At 38.9% G+C, this 20,366-nt stretch overlaps 1 protein-coding gene across 1 annotated transcript in view; it reads right to left on the bottom strand.

The window, feature by feature from the left end:
- LOC110960324 (deleted in malignant brain tumors 1 protein-like) overlaps positions 1–15,166 on the bottom strand; it is a 34,433-nt gene extending 19,267 nt beyond the window's left edge. Inside the window, exons 1-5 of the mRNA XM_051945938.1 lie at positions 15,160–15,166; positions 12,824–13,237; positions 11,644–11,958; positions 11,327–11,535; positions 10,420–10,568 (exon numbers count right to left, since the gene is read on the bottom strand). Coding sequence (XP_051801898.1) covers positions 10,420–10,568; positions 11,327–11,535; positions 11,644–11,958; positions 12,824–13,237; positions 15,160–15,166 — 1,094 coding nt within the window. The remainder of the gene's footprint in view (positions 1–10,419; positions 10,569–11,326; positions 11,536–11,643; positions 11,959–12,823; positions 13,238–15,159) is intronic.
- Positions 15,167–20,366: the final 5,200 nt, after the last annotated feature.

Below are 20,366 nucleotides of genomic sequence, written 5' to 3'. Positions count from 1 at the left end.
GCAACAAAGCCTTGATGGTATGCTTTCCCTTGGTCTAGGATACTAAACCATGCGTATCCTCCCAAGGTGTCTGTCAAGTCTTGGATCCTAGGCAGCGGATGCCGATCAGGTACAGTCTTTTTATTCAAGAGGCGATAATCGATGCACAGACGCAGACTGCCATCTTTTTTCCTCACACAGACGACTGGAGCTGCATATGACGACTGGGACTTGACTATCCAACCTTTCATCAGCAGTTCCTGTATGTATTCCTTTACCTCTCTAAAGAGTGGCTTTGGGATTGATGAGTACGCTCTCTGAACAGGGACTTCATCCTTCAGGGTGATTGACATCTGCAAGCTTGGAATGCATCCAATATCGTTACCATCACATGCAAAAGCTCCTGATTCTTCACACATTTTGTTAACTTTTGCTCTTTGTTCCTCATCAAGGTGGCTAAGGTCCACAGGAGGTTGCCACGGCGACGGACTAACATCAGCAGGTGATACTACTGCGCTGTTAACTGTCACTGACGACTTGGATGTTTCTGGCGAGTCTATGGTGATCACTTTCTCAACACTGTGGATGCTGCCAAGAGCTGTTTTCCTTGGTAAGAGAATTTCATGTTTTGTATTACTCCCCACCGGTACAGCTACATAGGGATTTCTTGGATTTTGTATCTCCAACAGACCTTCACCAATATCTAATTCCACCAGCTGCACATTATTGTCATCAGGCTCGAACATGAAGGCTGCCTCAGATGAGTTCATGTTAGGTGAGACATGACATTTGATCCAGGCCACCTGACCTGCTGGGATGACAGTGTCTTGTTTACCTGTTCGTAGGCGGCTGCACAGCACAGAGGGCCTGTCTGTCTGGATGAAGTGTACCAGGACTCCCGCCTTTTCCTCTGGGATCGACATGGCATTACAGATCAGGTTTGTGAGGGTTGGAATCAGTTTTTCTGGTTGTTCTTTGATCATCTCTTCCAGCACATTGAATCCAAGCAGTGGCCTCTCCAAAACAAGACTGCTGACAAGAAAGGGCACAGTGAGTGACAGGCTAGGATCCTCGTTTCCCTGCAGGTTGACTATAAGAGAGACCCAACCATCAAACGGGACAATATCACCATTCACAGCATAGATTTGAAGCTCTTCTTCATCATCAACAATTTCACTGAGTGGTCTTACAGTGGTGTCAGGTAAGTACCTGGTCTTCCAGTCTCTATCAATCATACTCACTTGGGCTCCGGTATCAAGCAGTGCAGTGACAGCTAAACCATTTAAGTTACAGTGAGTGAGAGCTTTTCTTCCAATCAGTTTGGCTAGTCGCTCACTTTTACCATTAGGTGAGTTATGTATGGGTGGGTCAGCTGCCTTATCTGGTTGTCTCTGTGTCCATTTCACTTTTGACTTGTCTTGTGTTTGAGTGTTGGATGTTGCCAAACCTTCAGGCTGGGACTGTGGCTGGAATCCGGTCACTGTCTGTCCCCCGGCAGCGACCGCCTCCAGTTTCCCTGACGTGTTGGTCTCTTCAGGCAGCCCACTGCTCTATGGCCGGCTTCACCACAGTGGAAACAGTGATTGCATTCACGACAGTTCTGTTCAATACACTTTTCACAGGCATATGTTTTTTCCCTCCTTTTATTTTCTTTTCCTTTCCAGGGTTGGTTTGATTCATCTGGCTTTTGTGTCTGCAGAGACTGTTTCATAAGCTCAACCATACAGGTAAGTCTTTCAACTTTCTCTGTTAGCTGTTGGATCATATCTGTTTTAGGTTTTTTTTCAAGGTGCTCCCCCTTAACATCCGGCCCCTGAGCCACGCTAACCTCCAGCTGAGCACTGTGCACATTTGTGTGTTTTGGGCGAGTGACTGAACCTAGCCGTCGCTGCCTTTCACTTTCATCACTCATTATTTTCTTCATTTGTTTCAGGATTGTCTCATCACTTACTTGACTGTCAACAAGCAATGGTTTGAGCTCCCTGCGCACATCGTCGTGTTTGTGCCCCAAGCCTTGATATACAGTGTGGAGGAAGACATCCTGAACTGTGCTGGCACTGTACCTAATGTCTGTATCTCCATGCTTTGAAGCCAGCAGGATCTTTTGCTTAAGACCAATAACCCTGTATAGGAACTGTTGTGGCGTTTCATTGTCCTTCTGTTTAGTGCACATAAGCTCCTGAAACAGCTCTGTGTTACTTTGCTCGCCAAGATGGGAATGAAGGAATCCTTTCAACTCCTCTATTGTCAAATCATCCTTATTCATGAGCATGTCTTTGAAATTTCCAGGTTTGATAACTCTGAGTACAGCCCTCACAACTTCAGCCTCACTGAACTGCTCCTTTAAACCTTCCTCCATCTGTCGGCAGACACTGCTGTAGCTGATGTCTGAAACCTGGTCCCCAATCTGACCCCCTTGAATTTTAAATTCACGACGGTGGAGGTATGAGAGATCCCTTAAGGAGACTACTTTGTCATGTGTTACAGGTTTAAACAGTTCATCTCTGCATTTGGTATCTGATACATTCTTGTTATGAGACATGTATTGTGTTTTTGCAGGTGACTGAAATGCGGGCTGAGAGGTGGTGTGAGGCATGTACTGCAAAATTTGCTTACTTAATTCCTCATAGCTACTCAGGATTTTGTGTAGTTCTGTGTCATTATTAACTGTATCTGTTGTGGCTACATTTTGAGTTACACTAGCAGGTGCACCTTCAATCATCCCACTTTCATTTATCACAATTGAACCAGTTTCAATGTTATTTTGTCCTACCTCAACACAACCATCAGCTTTGGAGTCTACATGCACAGCATGAGAAACATCAACGGTTACATCAGTCACACGACCCTGAATGGCAACACCAACAACATCTCTTAACTCTAACAAGTGTGCCATACCTTGATCCTCAGACTCTAGTAAGGGTTTACTGTGCATAAAACTGCAAATGTACTCAAAACACCCCTCCTCATCATCTGCTTCGACACGAGACTGGTCCAATCCTGGCACTGGACCCACTGATTTGGCGATCTGGAACAGTTCATGTGTGGAAAGAGTGAGCAGGTCCTTCTTGATGGCCCACACCAAGCTTCTCCGCTCACTGTCCGCCATAACTGCTTCCCTATTCCTCGCACGTGGTCGCACCGTCCAGGAATTTTATTCAGTCTCTGCTTTTCGCTGAGTGGTGGTTTCGGCACAGCACAGTCTTTACTTCCCCTTTATCACAGGTGGCACAAGCGATGAAAATGTGGATCCTCACTCGCTGGTCGCATCAGGTCACAGGTAGGTCCAAGGATTCAGGATCACTGGATCAGCTCCCGGCCGCTTGGCGTGAGTGATCCCGGAACGAGCCCCCACAATCTGTTACAGGTCCCCGGCTTTGGAGGGGGCCCCAGCAACAGAAGATGAATCTCTGTATAAAACAGAAAAGTTAAGCAGCAATGAAGACACGGAGCATTCAGCTTCTCATCCAGTTGGTGTCTGAGGTGTGGGCGGATGCTCCCCCCCTTAGCCAACCCGGGGTGCAACTGCTCCCGTACCAAAAGTTCCACCTGTATGCTGCTTATAGTTATTATTTCTTTCCACACTACATATGGAAAATGAATCGACATAAATAACATCCAAAATTACGAGGGCAAATATAAGGTCTTAGGAAACAGTAAATAAATGATTGATTGAAACAACATATTCCGCAGGTTAAATGAAGTACACACATAAGTGGTCACCCAATTTTGGTGTGCACCACATCTGGGATATGATCAGTCACCAGTGTACTGGGGGGTTTCTCTTAATTTTTTGTCACACCACGTATACATAAAAATAACATACCTAGAACTAGGCTTTGGGATGCCAATCATCAGCCTCAACCAGTTGGGTTGAGAGTAAAGTGGAGATCATAAAAGGTGGATAGAAAAAAACAAATAGGACAAAAAAAAGCACTGGAGAGATTGGTGAGGCCAGTGACATCAGAAACATGTCGCTCCATGATCTCCAGAGGGCAAAACACAAACTGCAGAGGAGAGAAGACACAAAGTTAGTAGCATATAGAAGGATGAAGGGTGAAACAGGAGAGGATAAAGTACAGTTCCAGTAGCCTGAGCCGAAAGTGGCGTAACTAAGGGATGGATGTGAACCAGCTGTAACCACAAGCTTCACTAAAAAGGAAAGTTTTAAGCCTGATCTTAGAAGCAGAGAGGGTGTCTGCTTCCCAAACTCAATGTTACAGCCTGTGGTGGCCGTGTGTGTCTGGAGATGGACTTTGTACAGCTTCTGTGTCTGGATGGCTTATGGGGAGGTGATTGATTACACCTGGTCTCAGACTGAGCTCCAGATTACATCTGGCACTCATGAGGAGCAATTACCTTGGAGCTCCAGACGTCTTCCCAGCCCTGGTCCTCCCCACCTCCCAACACATCGGATTGGTCCACCACCATGACGACTCCTCCCAGAAGACCCCAGCAGTCACCACACTAGAGTATATATCTGCAACCAAGCCTCTTCCTCTGGGCGGCTGGTATTTTTGACTTTGTAATTAAATTTTATATTTGGAATTTTTCAGGTGAAATAGTTTTCCCACTGAAAATCATAGGCCACTGCACCAACAGTACACTGTAAACCATCTTGTAATTTTAGAAAACCCCAGTGACAAATTAGAAGACATGAATATCAGTAGAGGGTGGATGTGTGACACACTGATTCTCCAAATTGCATTGTGAGTTGCTTAAAGTTAGCTTTTGCTAATTGCACATCTTAAAATGGAGTGGCTGAATCATGTAAGTCAAATTCATTCAAATCACACTTTCTTCACACTAAGTCTAAACACACACAAACTCAATCCTGTGAGAGAAGTCCAAGAAACATCTTAATAATAACACACAAAGGGTCAGTGAAAGTCAGAGTTTTAATAATAGCCTATCAATGTAAATAGAAAGTTATTGCAAGTGTTGTAACGTAGAAGTAAGTCATGGTTCGTACAAAGTAATATGTTTTGCTAATACAGCCTATTGCCTGATTTAGCTCCATCAAACCACTTTGAGTTGACAAAATAAATCAGGAACAGCTTTTAAGATATCTCAATAAAATTAGAGGAAAAGGCCCTGAACAGTTACTATGATTCTGATGTTGACTCTGATCTTTCTTCTTCATGATCCTGATCTGTCTCCTCATCCTCCTGAGATGTTTTTTTAATCCAGGAGAGCAGAGAGCTGCTTCAATGGGCGGCCTGCTGCAGCTCTCTTTCTTTATCTCTCTTGATCCTCTCCCTTTCTGGGCATGCTGCAATTGGTAAATTAAAAGAGACCGACAATATCGAGACTGATTCCTGATATTAGGCTACAACAAGGCAGAAAGCTACTTTTTTGTTTTGTCACATTAAAAAATATATTAAAAAGAGCACATGAATCAAATTAATGGTTTTCATATTAGTGGAATGTCTAATCATTTAACTGACTTTTTTAACTTCATTATCAAAGAGAGAAAGAAGTGGTTTCTGATTAGTGTATCGACATTTGTAAATATGCCAGATTAATAATGCAAACTTTTAGGGTATTTTTTTTGGCAGATGGATAGTCAGTGAAGCCAAACAACATTTGTTCAAAGCTTAAGGAAAAATCTGATTTAATGCAAGTATAAATCAATTTGCAAATATGTTCCCATAATTTCGTGGAAAAAGGTCAAGACCAAAATAAATGAAATACATCTTCAGGGTGTCCGTCACAGAAAGAGTAAATTATATCTATGTCTCTCTTGAATTGATGCAAAAACACTTTTGATGGGTAAAATCTGTGAATTATTTTGAAAGATGCTTCTTTTACTTTATTATTTATCATATATCTAACTGGCAGATTCCACGTCTTTTTCCAGTCAAGGTTATAAATAAAGGAGTTACAATAAGCTACCACATATGGGACTGATATGACATCTTTCTGCTAGCACCATCTGGTGTCTATCTATGCATGCCACTGGTGTGTGTGTGTGTGTGTGTGTGTGTGTGTGTGTGTGTGTGTGTGTGTGTGTGTGTGTGTGTGTGTGTGTGTGTGTTTGTGTGTGTGTGTGTGTGTGTGTGTGTGTGTGCATATACACACACACAAGATATCAATATTCTCTAACAGCACCTGGTTTAAATGAAATGTTTTTCCACCTGCCACCCAAAGAGAGAAAATGGAACCAGCCGAGGGAACATATTTTGAAATCCATATTTTGAAACTCCATGTTTCATTTTGCAGTAGACAGAAAAATAGAAGAAATAAGGGAAAAGTTTGACGTCTGTAGTCCACTTTATAAAATAATAATTTTGTCTACACCTGATTCTAAGGAAATCAACAAGGATTTAAGGCCAAAGATTTGACTTCATAGCTGACAAACAGTAAGACAATCTACACATTTACGATGTGACATTGTCATGCTCATTATAAAGACAAATATATAGCATATAATATTGGAATCAAACAACATGGCGGACCTAGCCTAGCCCTGCTAGACCCATGTTCTGAAGGCACAAGGGTCTCGGGACGCTCGACAGGGAGGGAGGTGGGCTAAAAGGTTGTCTATCAAATCCCTCTGCAGCAATTGGGTAGGTATACAACCAATCAGCGCAACGAATAGACTGACGTAGTTCCTAGAGCGCCAGAAATCAGAGGATGCGGTAGTTGGGTGAAGCCTTATTTATACAGTCAATGGGTGAAGCTCAAGTATATTACAGACATGTTAACAGAAAGATTATTCAGAGTCGGTGCTAATGAGCTCAACGACTGTTGTCGTTTTTGTTGTCGACCCTGGCAGAGAATTAAATTCGTTGCCGTAGGTTGTCTAGCGAGGCTAGGCTAGTTGTTTCCGGTTGTTTCTGTCAGAATCGTCGCGCCTCTGTCGTCACTTAGTTATGCCCGCCTTCTGACTCTACACTTCATGGTGATTCGTCTGGCCAGTTTTAGGAGAATCCAGCCTGGAGCCTTATGGAGGGTAACTAGACCCACCCTGGCAGAGAATTAAATTCGTTGCCGTGGGTTGTCTAGCGCGGCAAGGCCATGGCGGACCAGCTAACAAAGCTTGTGATGGTTTTTAATGCTGAAACACAAACATTAGCCTCTTGGTGGCGCCACAGGAAAAGTCAGCAGCTCATCAAAGTTTCAGGATTCACTTTTGATGAACTGTGGATGTAAAGTCAGGTCACCTTTATTTACGTTGTACATTAAAAATGACAGAGATTGGCCCTAAGTTATTTGATGTCAGTACCAAAATTCACTCAATGCCAATTCCTGAAACAGTTGTTGAGAATCTTCAGTCAGATCTAACGCTGTGTGTTTAGGTTGCAGTCAGGTCACACTTTTTTTTTTCTTTTTTTTTTAGAATTAAGGTGCATACAAGTCGGTTGCGTGGTTTTACAGTGTTCTTTTTCATTACATCTAAAACGAAATCCATGAAAAAAGAAAATGCATTGCTTTTTATCCATAATATATTCATATCGTCAATATAAGGAGGGAAACAACACTCACACCTTTTCTTTACAGCTTCCATATTTTATTTTTGATTGGTGTTGCAAGAGAATGAAGAATGATACAAAATCTGAAGATATTAAAGTGTACAATGGTTTATTTATCATTACAATTAAATGTTTGAATATTTAATTTCAATAAAAGCAATTTAATATGAAAACATGAAATGAGGTGATATCATTATTGTAGGTTTCTGACTCACTGAGCTGGTTTGTGCCCTGAAGATAAAGAAGAAGAAAAGAAAACAATGGTTATTAATTTAATACAGATCACTGTGTTGAGAAATTAGTCCTGAAACCAGACTGTAATTCTTGCTCACAAGTTATGGGTCCAATGGTGATGGGCTCCAGAGAAGCAGAGCTGGAAACAGAGCGAGATGTTCTGCTTCTGCAGCGCTATGAGGCAGAAAGTGGAGGAGAAACCATTAGATAATGACCAACAGTGTGCATGAGGTTTTCTAAGAAGCCGATAGAAGCAGCCACTTCAAATGTGTTTTTGGGGGGTGAGGAACTTGAACTGGTAACACAATTCAAGTACCTCGGAGTCACACTGGACTCAACCCCCACTTTTAAATTTCACATTAAGAAGGTCTCTAACACTGTTAATTTTAATTTACAAAATTTAAAACAAATTAGACCTTTTCTGACAGCTGGTGTCGCTAAGACGTACCTGCACTGTATGATTTTCACACACATGAACTACTGCTTCACAAATTGGTCTTTCACAGGTGTAACGACACTCAAACCCATTGAACAATTATATAAGAGAGTATTAAAGGTATTCGATAAAAAGCCACGCTCATACCATCACTGCAGCATCTTAAAAAAACATGGTCTCTTTAGTTTTGATAATTTTAAGATTTTTAAACAGGCATGTGCCATTTATAAAGTATTATGTGGAAAATGTGTGCCGCCTCTGGCAGAGTTCATTAAAAACAAGCCCAGTAGGGCCATTGGGACGAGGGCTGCTACCAGAGGGGCTTGTGAGGTGCAGTTCAGACGATCTAGCTTTGCCCAGAATGTTCTGTCAGTTCAAGGAGGTTTGACCTGGAACAAACCGCCCGCAAAGATTACGGAGTGTCAATCTTTCATAGGGACGCTTGTCAACTCAAAAACTGGATTTTAGACAATCAAACCTGTGAGCATTAGCAATCTGGCCGTCGCTTGTATATGTATATGCATTTTAAAAATCTGTATTTTAGGAACTTATGCACGTTTGCACATACACATGAGGCGTTTATGTCTATATATAGTCCCCCCTATTTTATGAGTAAATGCGTGTTTGCAGATGTTCAATGTCTCTTATTGTTCTTTGTATTGTATTGTATTGAGTGTTTTTTAATGTTTTTTGTTGGGGACTACGAATGAAATGTAGCATGCGTGCCAATTCCGGCAATTTACATTACATCATGTATGTACTTTCCATTAATATGCACTGTCCCGACTAAATAAACCAGAAATGAAAATGAAACATGGATCACTGATAAAGTGAGGTGTGTAACTCACTGGGATACAGCTGTAACGTGTCCGGTCACAAAGGCTCAGGTTGCAGTGTAGGAAAATGTCTGGGTAATCATCCTGGAGCGCGAAGAGCAGAGCAGAAAAACGAGCCTGCAGGGACCTGCCGCTTTCAATGATGGACACCGCTTGTCCGGCAGCAGGACACCTGTCAGAGGAAAAGGTCATCAGGGTCACTGAAACCCACACACTGTCAGCTGAAGCTCAGTCAGGTGAACGTACTGGTTCTGGATGAAGGGGTATCGTGAGGGATCATCGGGGTCTGATGAGTGAGTGGCGAAGCAGTCCTCCAGAACAAGCCCAAAGTTTGTGTCTCTGTACGCCACAGTGACACCCACGTACAACGGTGATCCCACCGGGAGGCTGACCTGGATTCCTGAATAACGGTCGGTGAAGCCGGGGTCACGATACAGATTCATGTAGGCTCTGGCTTTTGGACCGTCACCTGAAATACCACCTGCCCATCTGTTAAGGAAATATTAAAATGTTGACAACCAGGTCTTTCTTTCCACAGCTGTTATTGTTGTATCCATTTTATTAGAAAAATGTCACCAACACAACCCAAAACATTACTGTCTGCCCTCTTTCTTCACTCCAAGATATTGCAAACACACATTACCTTTCCAGAGCTGAAAACATTGTCAAAGAGTTCTCTCATCCTGGTTACTACCTGTTTGACCCTCACTAAAAGGTCACTAAGAACTCCACCACTTAATTCACAAATACTAATGCCTGCTAATGATTTTATGGTGTGCTGAATGTTCGATATGTATATCTTTTTCCCCACTTTAATGCACTAAGCAGGAGTGGCATTCCTAATCTCATTGCAATCCTCAATACAATGACATAAAGGCTTTCTATTTTTAGTATTTTAGAGAGTTCTGTACGTTGGTAGTGAGGAGATCCTCCAGGAAGAGGATTCTTGTTCTTCTTCCACACATTTCAAGTTGTTTACATTACATACTATGTAACCTTGCACATTCTCAGGTGATTATGTTGCACATTCCTGCACACTGGAAGTATTTTTATGACCTTCTATGACTTATAATCCTTGGATTACATTTGCTGCTAACTGTCTTGTAACACTCACATTGTAGTGACTTACATTTTTTAAAAATTCATATGTTCGTGTTTGATGTTATCCCCTAAGACAAAATCAGAGTTCTCGAATGTGAAAACCTACTTGGAACTGTTTCTGACTCTGATATGATTCTGCAACATCTGCAGCTTGACAGTGAGGGAACAATTCTGTGAAACAGTAGGTTTCCACTCACAGGCAGAAACATAAAAAGCTCTTTTCACTGTATGTACTACTAATTTTCTTCTTGTAATGGCATCACCATAATATGAATAAAGCAACAATTATACTCACTCATCAGTTTTACAACTGAATATGGTGATGGTTGTTACATGTATTTATTAAAGGGCTACTTACGGCAGGAATGGCCTGATTGTCATATACAGGGAGCTGTCTGTGTTCAGAGGATAAGCACAGGAGAAGGGAACAGTCACAGGAACGGCGAAGGATTGATTATTTGGGTAGATGAACAAAGCGTTGGAGTAGACGGCATGTGTCCTGTTGGTCTGCAAGACAGAGGATTAAATTATCAGTCAGTTCAAAGATTGACTTAAATGATTTAGAAAAATAAAATAAAAACAAGAAATATACATATGATACAGATTGTACAGATGTTCCTTTATGTAGAAATTCTGATAAAATAACAATATTTTATGGGTTACTCTAATTGCATCAACTATTCCATGAGTAGAAAATATTGATATTGCAGATTCTTCAGATTGGATTTAAATATTATAAATCTGCAAAGAATTTATAATGAACCGATTTAAATCCACTGATGTTGCACCAGAGTGTTACAGTTTTTCTGTGTGTGATCTACTGGGAGTGCTGGTTGTAAACGCCTGTCCAGTTAAAAGCTAACAATTTCGGTTGAACATGTTAGAATATAGCAAATATGGAAGATTTTACGTGAAAGTTGAAGCAGTTTCCTGACTTTCTTTCTGCAGATACCAGTAGGCCATCATAGTAAAAGCAGGTATAATAATAAAGTGTTATTTCAACTACAGGAGAGGCCTGATGTTCTCTGGAATATCTGGAAAATATGTGCATATATCAATACTGACACTGGCAATCAGACAAAATTAGGAGAAATACATCAGTACATTGGATATTGGCATTATATTATGTGTGCAGTTTGTGTTTGAGGTCTACAACATGTTGTCTAAAGATTCACCACATCAAAATGAGATGTTTGAGGGGTGAGTGAACCAAACAGAAAGAGAGAAAGAAAGAAAGAAAGAAAGAAAACAGTTAAAGTCTTTACCCTCAGTTCATTTCCACAGGCCCCTGCCTGAGCGTCCACTTCATACCAAACCCAATCATCCTGCACTGAGAACCAGGAACAGTTGCGGGAAGCCAGATTTCCAGAGAATGGATTTAAACCAGCAGCTGTCACGCTGTTGATATGCAGTCCGATCAGAAGTTTATCACTTCTGCAAATAAGCTGAGGAGCCTCATGTGAAGGGGACTGGACTGAATAAAAAGATAAAAGGTCATCAGATATAAATGAAGAAGAGATTTTAAGATTCACCGAGGGAGACAAAGTTCAATAAACTCTGAAAAATATACAGATAAGCTTACATTCACATACAACGCTGGCATCTTCATTGTGACCACAGTTGTGGACCCCAAATCCTCTGTGAGTGCAGTTTGTGATCGATGATTCATTTCCAAAACACTGAACATCGTCCAACCAGATGGGTCCACTGCCCTGTCCAAATTGGGCTTGTGGTGGCGCTGCACGAGCTTCACCACAGTCCAGCTGTCTGCAGACCACCTGAGCATCATTCAGGCCCCAGTAATCATCACACACCGTCCCCCACCGTCCATTATGGAAGATCTCCACTCTGCCAGAGCAGCGGTTATCAGAATTGACCAGCCTCACTGGTGAAAGAGCTAACAGAAAAACAAAGAACACGCTCGTCTAAATTGAACTTTTCTTTCTTTCTTTCTTTTATCCAGTTTTACCTGTACCTTTCTGAACAATTTACTGATATTTTACAGATTTTACATGTTTTGTTAAATTACAGATAATAACTAGTGAACCCTAAAAACTACAAAAACATTAAAAAAGCAAATAACAAAATAAAACTGCATGATAAGAACTGGGAAATGGTTAATCCTTTTTCAACTGTTATTTTCCAAATTCTCCCTATTTTTAAAAAATAAAGATGACATTTTGTCTTAACCAAACACTTAATTTACATGTTGAATGTAAAAGAACAGTCGAGAGCTGATCAATAATCTGTATTTTTACAAATAGAAATCATAAGGATGAGGGTTATTTTTTTGCAAAAAATACAGATTTTGTGTGATCGTAAAACCACAGTTTTGCTGTCTATAAATCATGAAAAATGTAACATTTTTCTGATGCTTTCACAACTTTTACAGCTTTTGAATGTCGCAGTGTTCCATGTTATTTAATGTATTTTGTCTGACAGCCTCTTCACCAGATTTGCAAGTTTTTTTCTACAGATTTTTTTCCACAATGCAGTTCTGTTGATGGAAAACAAAGATGAAACTGAACCTCAAGGAGGATGATATTTTTGAAAAACTACATAAAAAACTTTCTGTCTAAAAACAGGAGGGAAGCAACAATAAATATGGAAATGTCTGCAAATGACAAACTGCAATATAAATCACAAACTTCATATTTCTCTAATACTTGGTCACTGATATGTGCTCAGCTAATTGTTATATTGCACACATACAGTAACACAGTAGGACCTCGCTGTCTGTAGCAGAATAAACTCGTCTTTACCTTCACACACGACACCAGCGTCTTCACGGTGACCACAGTTGTGACTTCCTACTCCTCTGTGTGGACACTCAGAGAGCTTTGATTCGCTGCCTGTGCACTTGACATCATCCAACCAGATGTTCCCTGTACCTTGTCCAAATTCTGCCCCGAGTGGTGCTGAGAGCGCCCTGCCACAGCCCAGCTGTCTGCAGACCACCTGAGCATCATTCAGGTCCCAGTAATCATCACACACCGTCCCCCACTGTCCATGAAGGAAGATCTCCACTCTGCCAGAGCAGGAGGTGTTTGATCCATTGGCCAGACGGATCTCCCCTTCCACCACTGTGCTGTTGTCTGGTGTTAAGGTGGTGGTAGTGATCTGTGGCCATGGATCAGGAGTTGTTGGATAAACTCCAGGATATGATCCGTTTTTCTCTGTTTACAATAAAACATAGAATTACACTGATGCTGAAACAATTAAAGGCGTTTTTTAATGATCTGTTGAATGTCAGAGGAACTGTGAATTCAAAGGACAACCACAGTCTGCATTGCCATTCTCACAGCTCAACAGGATTACTTTGTCAGTGGGAACAAAACTCAATTTACGTTCTTAACACAAACTAATAATTTACTCTCTGTACATTTGACTTGCAGCAACATCAGCTGGAAAATAAAAAATACTGAAAGACATGGAAGAGGTCACTTTCCAGTTAAATGTCAGTAGTAGTGATTGGAATGAACTTGAAATATGTATAAATATGTACCGTTACAGATAGCGCTGGCATCTTCATTGTGACCACAGTTGTGGACCCCAAATCCTCTGTGAGTGCAATCCGTGATCGATGGTTCATTTCCAAAACATTGAACATCGTCCAACCAGATGGGTCCACTGCCCTGTCCGAACCGGGCATTTGTTGGCGCGGCATGAGCTTCACCACAGTCCAGCTGTCTGCAGACCACCTGAGCATCATTCAGGCCCCAGGAATCATCACACACCGTCCCCCACTGTCCATTATGGAAGATCTCCACTCTGCCAGAGCAGCGGTTATCAGAATTGACCAGCCTCACTGGTGAAAGAGCTAACAGAAAAACAAAGAACACACTCTGTAAAAGTGAACTTTCTTTCTTTCAAAACAAAATCAACAAAACAAAACAAAACAAAAAAAAGGTAAATAATGTCCACATCAAAGAAATCTGCATTTTCCCAAATAGCCATTTGTTCTTTTACAGCATTTGACTGATGGTAATGTGATACTATTTTTGACTGGGTTTAACTCATCATCATTATCATTATTATTATTATTATTTTCAAATAGCATAATTTTTATAGGGCTGCACAGTGACATAGTGGTTAGCACTTTTCCCTTGCAGCAAGAAGATCCCCGGTTCAAATCCTGGGGTGATCCTGGGATTTTTCTACATGGAGTTTGCATGTTCTCCCTGTGCATGCGTAGGTTTTCTCCGGGCACTCCGGCTTCCTCCCACAGTCCAAAAATATGCTGAGGTTAATTGATTACTCTAAATTGCCCATAGGTGTGAATGGGAATGTGACTGTTTGTCTGTATATGTAGCCCTGTGACAGATTGGTCACCTGTCCAGGGTGTCCCCTGCCTTCGCCTGAGTCAGCTGGGATAGGCTCCACCATCCCCCCCACCACCACCCCCCGCGACCCTCGTGAGGATAAAGCGGTGTGTCGAGAATGGATGGATGGATGGATAATTTTTATAGATGTTTGGCATTATCTGAAAAGAATTATGTGCAGAATAAAGATTGGAAAACATTTCACAAATTTTTCTTCTTTTGGAGAAATAAAACAATATCTAGTGAAACCACCAAAAAAAACACATTAAAACTGTAAAATTTTCACATTAAAAATGTGTATTTTTACTAATGGTAACTTAAAGAACAAATTGTTGTTTGTAAAATTGCTGACTTTTGTGTGATCAAAAAAGTCACACTGTTTTGCTACATTTAAATCAGGAACAAAACCCAGCAACTTATTTTACAGATATTTGTCATTATTTTCACATTTCTGAAGTGTAGTTTCAACTGTGTTATTGACAGGAGACACAGATGAAACTGGCCTTTTAGAAATGATGATACTTTTGAAAAACTACACAAACAATTAAAAACAAACTGTAATCCAATTTACAAATATCATATTTCTGGAACTTCTGTCAGTGACTGAAATCCTTCACCTACATGTTATATCATAGACAGACTGTAACACTGTCTGTAACTGAATAAACTTGTCTTTACCTTCACACACGACACCAGCGTCTTCATGGTGACGACAGTTGTGACTTCCTACTCCTCTGTGCGGACACTCAGAGAGCTTTGATTCGCTGCCTGTGCACCTGACATCATCCAACCAGATGTTCCCTGTGCCTTGTCCAAATTGTGCCTGTGTTGGTGCTGAGAGCGCCCTGCCACAGCCCAGCTGTCTGCAGACCACCTGAGCATCATTCAGGTCCCAGGCATCATCACACACCGTCCCCCACTGTCCATTATGGAAGATCTCCACTCTGCCGGAGCAGGAGTTGTTTCCTCCATTGGCCAGACGGATCTCCCCTTCCACCGCTGTGCTGTTCCCTGGTGTGGGCTGTGGTATTTGGGTGGTTGAAAATCCTGGGTGGACTGTGCTGTTATGTGGTGTTGCTGTGGTGGTGGAGTTCTGTGGTCTTGGATCAGTGGTTGAAGGAACTCCAGGGTTTGCTCCATATGTTTCTGTGTTTACAAAAACAACAAACAAAAAACAAGCAGAATGGCACTGATGCTGAAGCAATGAAAATATTTTCCTAATATGCGGTTGAATTTGAGAGGAAAAAGACAACAGTGGCTCTACTAACATGCATGTGTAACCCCCATAAAAAATTAGCGTCTTATTTCAGTAAATAATTTAATAAAAGTGTCCATTCCTGAATATATCCGTGAACACACCTTTCACGTGACTTACGCACACACGCACAAGCAAGTCTGATTCAGCCAATCACGAGCCTTGTACCTTCCTATTCACCTTATTCAGCTTCCAACGGGCGGGACTTCCTGTTTTGAGTAGCACTTCCGGTAACTCGGTCATGGAGGTGTTTACAACTGAGAAAGTTTTTTTTTTTTTTTTTTATTGACAATATATACATACAATATACATAAACTCTCGTAGGGAGGCAAAGTTTGTAACATTTTTTACAATATGTCTTAACATAAAGAAATAGAAAAAAAAGTGCAAGGTAAATGTCTTTACAAGGCATATGTCTCATTTACAAATATATATTTTTTTACAAGGGTACATAAGCAGTTATTGTATTACAAATCTTTTCAATTGTTTCATATTTATTTCTCAATAAGGACAAGGAATTGTAAAAAGATTGGATTTCAGCTTTAAATATATTGATTGAGGGTGTTTTATTTTGCCATTTGACTTTGTGTATGTGATATTTTCCCATAATAATTACAATATTACATAACTCAAGAACATTTTTTTTCACATTTTCTATACCATACATTACTTCCTCCATTTTTAACTGTGTCATTTTGTCTATTTCAATCCATTTTGATACTTCAGTCCAAAAATGTTTTGTTATTTTGCAATGGAAAAATAAATGTTCTATTGTTTCTTCTTCCTCCGAGCAGAAAACACATGGCTCTACCTCAAATCCAAATCTTTTATTTAACATTACTGCAACTGGATAATAGTTATTTATAATTTTGAATTGCATTTCTTTTATTTTAGGTGGGATCGGCCATTTCATATATTTATTTAATTTAGTTCTTTCCATTAATTTGCCTTCCTTTGTGTATTTTTGATTGTTGCATCATATCTATGAAATAATTTGTTTTTTAACAATTTTTTTAATTTTAGGTTATTACACTTTTTATCATTTAGTGGCAATTGATCTAAACATAATTTAGGGAGAGATATTGTAATTTTGTTTGGGTGTTGTAGATACATTTGAATTAAATTAAGCAGGGCAATTGGAATTGCTCTGCACACTTCATTGTATTCTCTAACTGAAGTTTCAACATTAAACTTTTTAATAAAGTCTGCAAAACATAACAAGTGCCCTTGGTTATTTAAAATATCAGCTATATGAACAATTCCTTTATCGTACCAGTTTTGAATAAATAAGGATTTCCGATTGATGGTTACGACTCTGTTGTTCCACAAGGTGGAGCCATGAGGAGTAAAATTTTGGGCGAATGCAATTTTCCAGTAGTTCAGAACTTGTTTATGATATTCTGATAATTTTAGAGGCAGTTTTGTTATTTCAAAATCACATCTTAATAAAAAATCCAGTCCACCTACTTGATTAAAGATCATTTTAGGGATCTGGAACCACAATAATGTAGGGTTAGCCAGATAAGATTTAATCCAATTTAATCTGAACATTCCAACCATTGATTCAAAATCTATAGTTTTTCGACCTCCCTTATCATAGTCTTTTATCATATTTTCTTTTCTAATGTAATGCGTTTTATTGCGCCAAATAAACTTATAAAGCCTTGTGTTTATTTTTCTAATATTTAGAGGACTAATATACAGGGAGTAACTCGGATAGACCAGTTTAGATCCACCTTCAGATTTTGATAGAAGGTTTCTCCCAAATATGGTCAAGTCTCTTGTCAACCAATTGTTAAGACTTTTAGTAACCATCTCTATTTTTCCATCAAAATTTATAGCTTCTCTTGTTTTCACATTATTGGATAAATTAATTCCTAAATATTTTATTTCTTTCTTAACAGGAATTTTTTCCAGTTCAAGGTCAGAACATTCATAATTTGGCAACAGTTCACACTTTTTTAAATTTAAACACAAGCCTGATGCCTGGGAGAATTTGGATATTATATCCAATGATTTCTTAAGAGATGATTTATCATTTAGGAAAAGTACTGTATCATCTGCGAATTGACTTAATTTAAATTCTATATTGTTAATTGTTATGCCTATTACGTCGCTATCTATTATTGAGTAAGCCATTAGTTGGGTACAAAGTATGAATAATTTAGGTGAAATCGGACATCCTTGGCGAATTCCACATGAGACGTTAATTCTTGGTGTGAGACCATTTTGTACGGAAATATAACTATAGATATCATTATAGAATATTCGAATTATTTGACAGAACTTTTCTCCAAACCCCATTAATTGTAATGACTGCAGCAGAAATTCATGTTCGATTGAATCAAAGGCCTTAAAAAAGTCCATAAATAATATAAGATGTTCAGAATCAGGAGGGGATTTATAGTCTAACATATCAAGAATAAGTCTAACGTTGTTCTGTATATATCTGCCTTTAATAAAAGCAGATTGATAATCCCCTATTAAAGAATTTAGGACACTTTTTATTCTATTTGCATATACCAATGCAATTAATTTATAATCATTACAAAGTAACGTTATAGGTCTCCAATTATCTAGTTTTTCCGTGTCCTTGTTTGGCTTGGGCAAGAGAGTTATTAGGCCAGTTTTCATTGTTGGTGATAGTTGCCCATTGTTTATCACATCTAAATAAGCATTAAATAGAAGATTTTTAATGTTCGGCCAAAACGTTTTGTAAAATTCGATTGTTAACCCATCAATTCCAGGTGATTTCCCATTTTTCATTTGTTTTAAAGCTATTTCCACTTCCGATATTCTAATCTCATCATCAAGCTTCTGTCTATCTCCATCTGATATTGTGTTTATTTTACTCTTGCTTTGAAGTAGATTTATGAATTGATCACTTTTATTTTTCTGAAATTTACTTTTGTACAGTTCACTATAAAATGTTGTTACCTCTTCCATTATTTTAACAGGGTCTTCGATCTTATTATCATCGATTTTTAGTTTATTTATGGTCTTTTTTGTTTGTCTTCTTTTTTCAAGGTTGTGAAAGTATGTTGAATTTTTTTCCCCTTCCTCAATCCATTTAGCTTTAGATCTTACATACGCCCCTTGTGCTTTTTTTAAATACATTTCATCCAATTGATCTTGAAGATTTTGCATTATTTCTTTTTCTTCAGTAGTAAGATCTGATTTTTCACATAAAATATTCATTTTGTCTATTATTTCTTTCTGTAATTTTTTACGATTCTCTGCAATTTTTTTGCCTGTTGCAATCGCTTCTTGTTTTATTTGGAATTTGAACCATTCCCATTTACTGGCATTTGACATTTCCATCACAGCAATTTCTTCTTCTAACTTAATAACTTGATCACAAAATTCTTTGTTCAATAACAATGAGTTGTTAAATTTCCAAGTATTACTAAACTTATGTTTTTTCTCCCCCAATTTTAAACAGATTTGTATCTCACAGTGGTCAGTCAGGGGAGAAAGTTGAATATCACAGTTAGTCACCGAGGATGTTAGGTTTTGAGATATTAGCCAGTAGTCCAGCCTGGAGCATAAGTTAGAGTCAGCTGGACTTATCCATGTAAATGTACTAATGCCAAGGTTCTTAAATCTCCAATAATCAATTAAATTATTGTCCGTACAAAATCTATGAATTGTTTCATCATAAACATGTTTTATCTTTGGAGGTTTTCTGTCCAGCCATGAGTCAGGAGCTATATTGAAGTCCCCTCCTATTAATAGTTTGTCGGTATCATATGTTATCATCCATTCTCCCAAGCATCGACTTAATTTGCTTAATAGATTCCTGTTTAACGATTTATTGTTATATCCATATATATTAACCAGTATAATTTTGCTGTTTTGTATTTCTACGCTGACCATCAACCAGTGCCCTTCCAAGTCAGATTTATATTCAATAATATTACCGTTAAATTTATGAAATAAGATCATTACTCCTGCTGAGTGAGACGTACCATGTGAATACAAAATGTTTTCACCCCACTGTTGTTTCCAAAATTTTTCATCTTCCTTATTTGAATGTGTTTCTTGCAAAAAAATTATATTTCCTTTGGTCTCCTTGCAAAACAAAAACAATGCCTTACGCTTTACACTATTTTTCAAACCTCGAACATTCAATGAACTTACAAAAATAGACATTAAATTGAAAACGAGTCGCTTATAAAAAGTACTAAGAGGATTAATACGAGAAATAGCAGGAATGAACTTTTTGTCCATGAATACAAATTACTCAATTCTCAGTTACAGATCCCAACAAGATCCCAAAAAAAAAGAAATAAACAATCACTTTGGCCACTAAATTATTGTATTTACTTGGATCTATTCTCCATATATACCAAGGTAGTTAAAGTTTGTTACCCTTTTCTTCAAATTATAAGGAGCAATAACTTAAAAGGGCCATTATTCATATATTTTTAATTCTTAAATATTATATTCAACTTACTTTTTGATCAGTTATGACTCTTTTTTTTTTCTCCTTTCCCTTCCTTTTTTTTATTTATTTATTTTTTTTATTGACGACCTAATTTTGTGTTTTATGAACATGTGGAATCCTGAAATCTCAATTATTTTTTTTTTTAATAACAACCCAAAGAACCCAAAGAGGCCAGATGGCTATCAAAAGTTACTTAAATGGTCCCATTTATCCTCCGGGCCCTATCTTGAGCACCCATGTTTTCTATTTTTGTACCTTCTTTATCCAATACGTTTTCCATC

Source organism: Acanthochromis polyacanthus, chromosome 3 (assembly GCF_021347895.1).
Source record: "Acanthochromis polyacanthus isolate Apoly-LR-REF ecotype Palm Island chromosome 3, KAUST_Apoly_ChrSc, whole genome shotgun sequence".
Taxonomy (NCBI): Eukaryota; Metazoa; Chordata; class Actinopteri; family Pomacentridae; genus Acanthochromis; species Acanthochromis polyacanthus.
The sequence above is the reverse complement of the archived record's forward strand: the minus strand, read 5'-3'. Positions and strand labels throughout refer to the sequence as shown.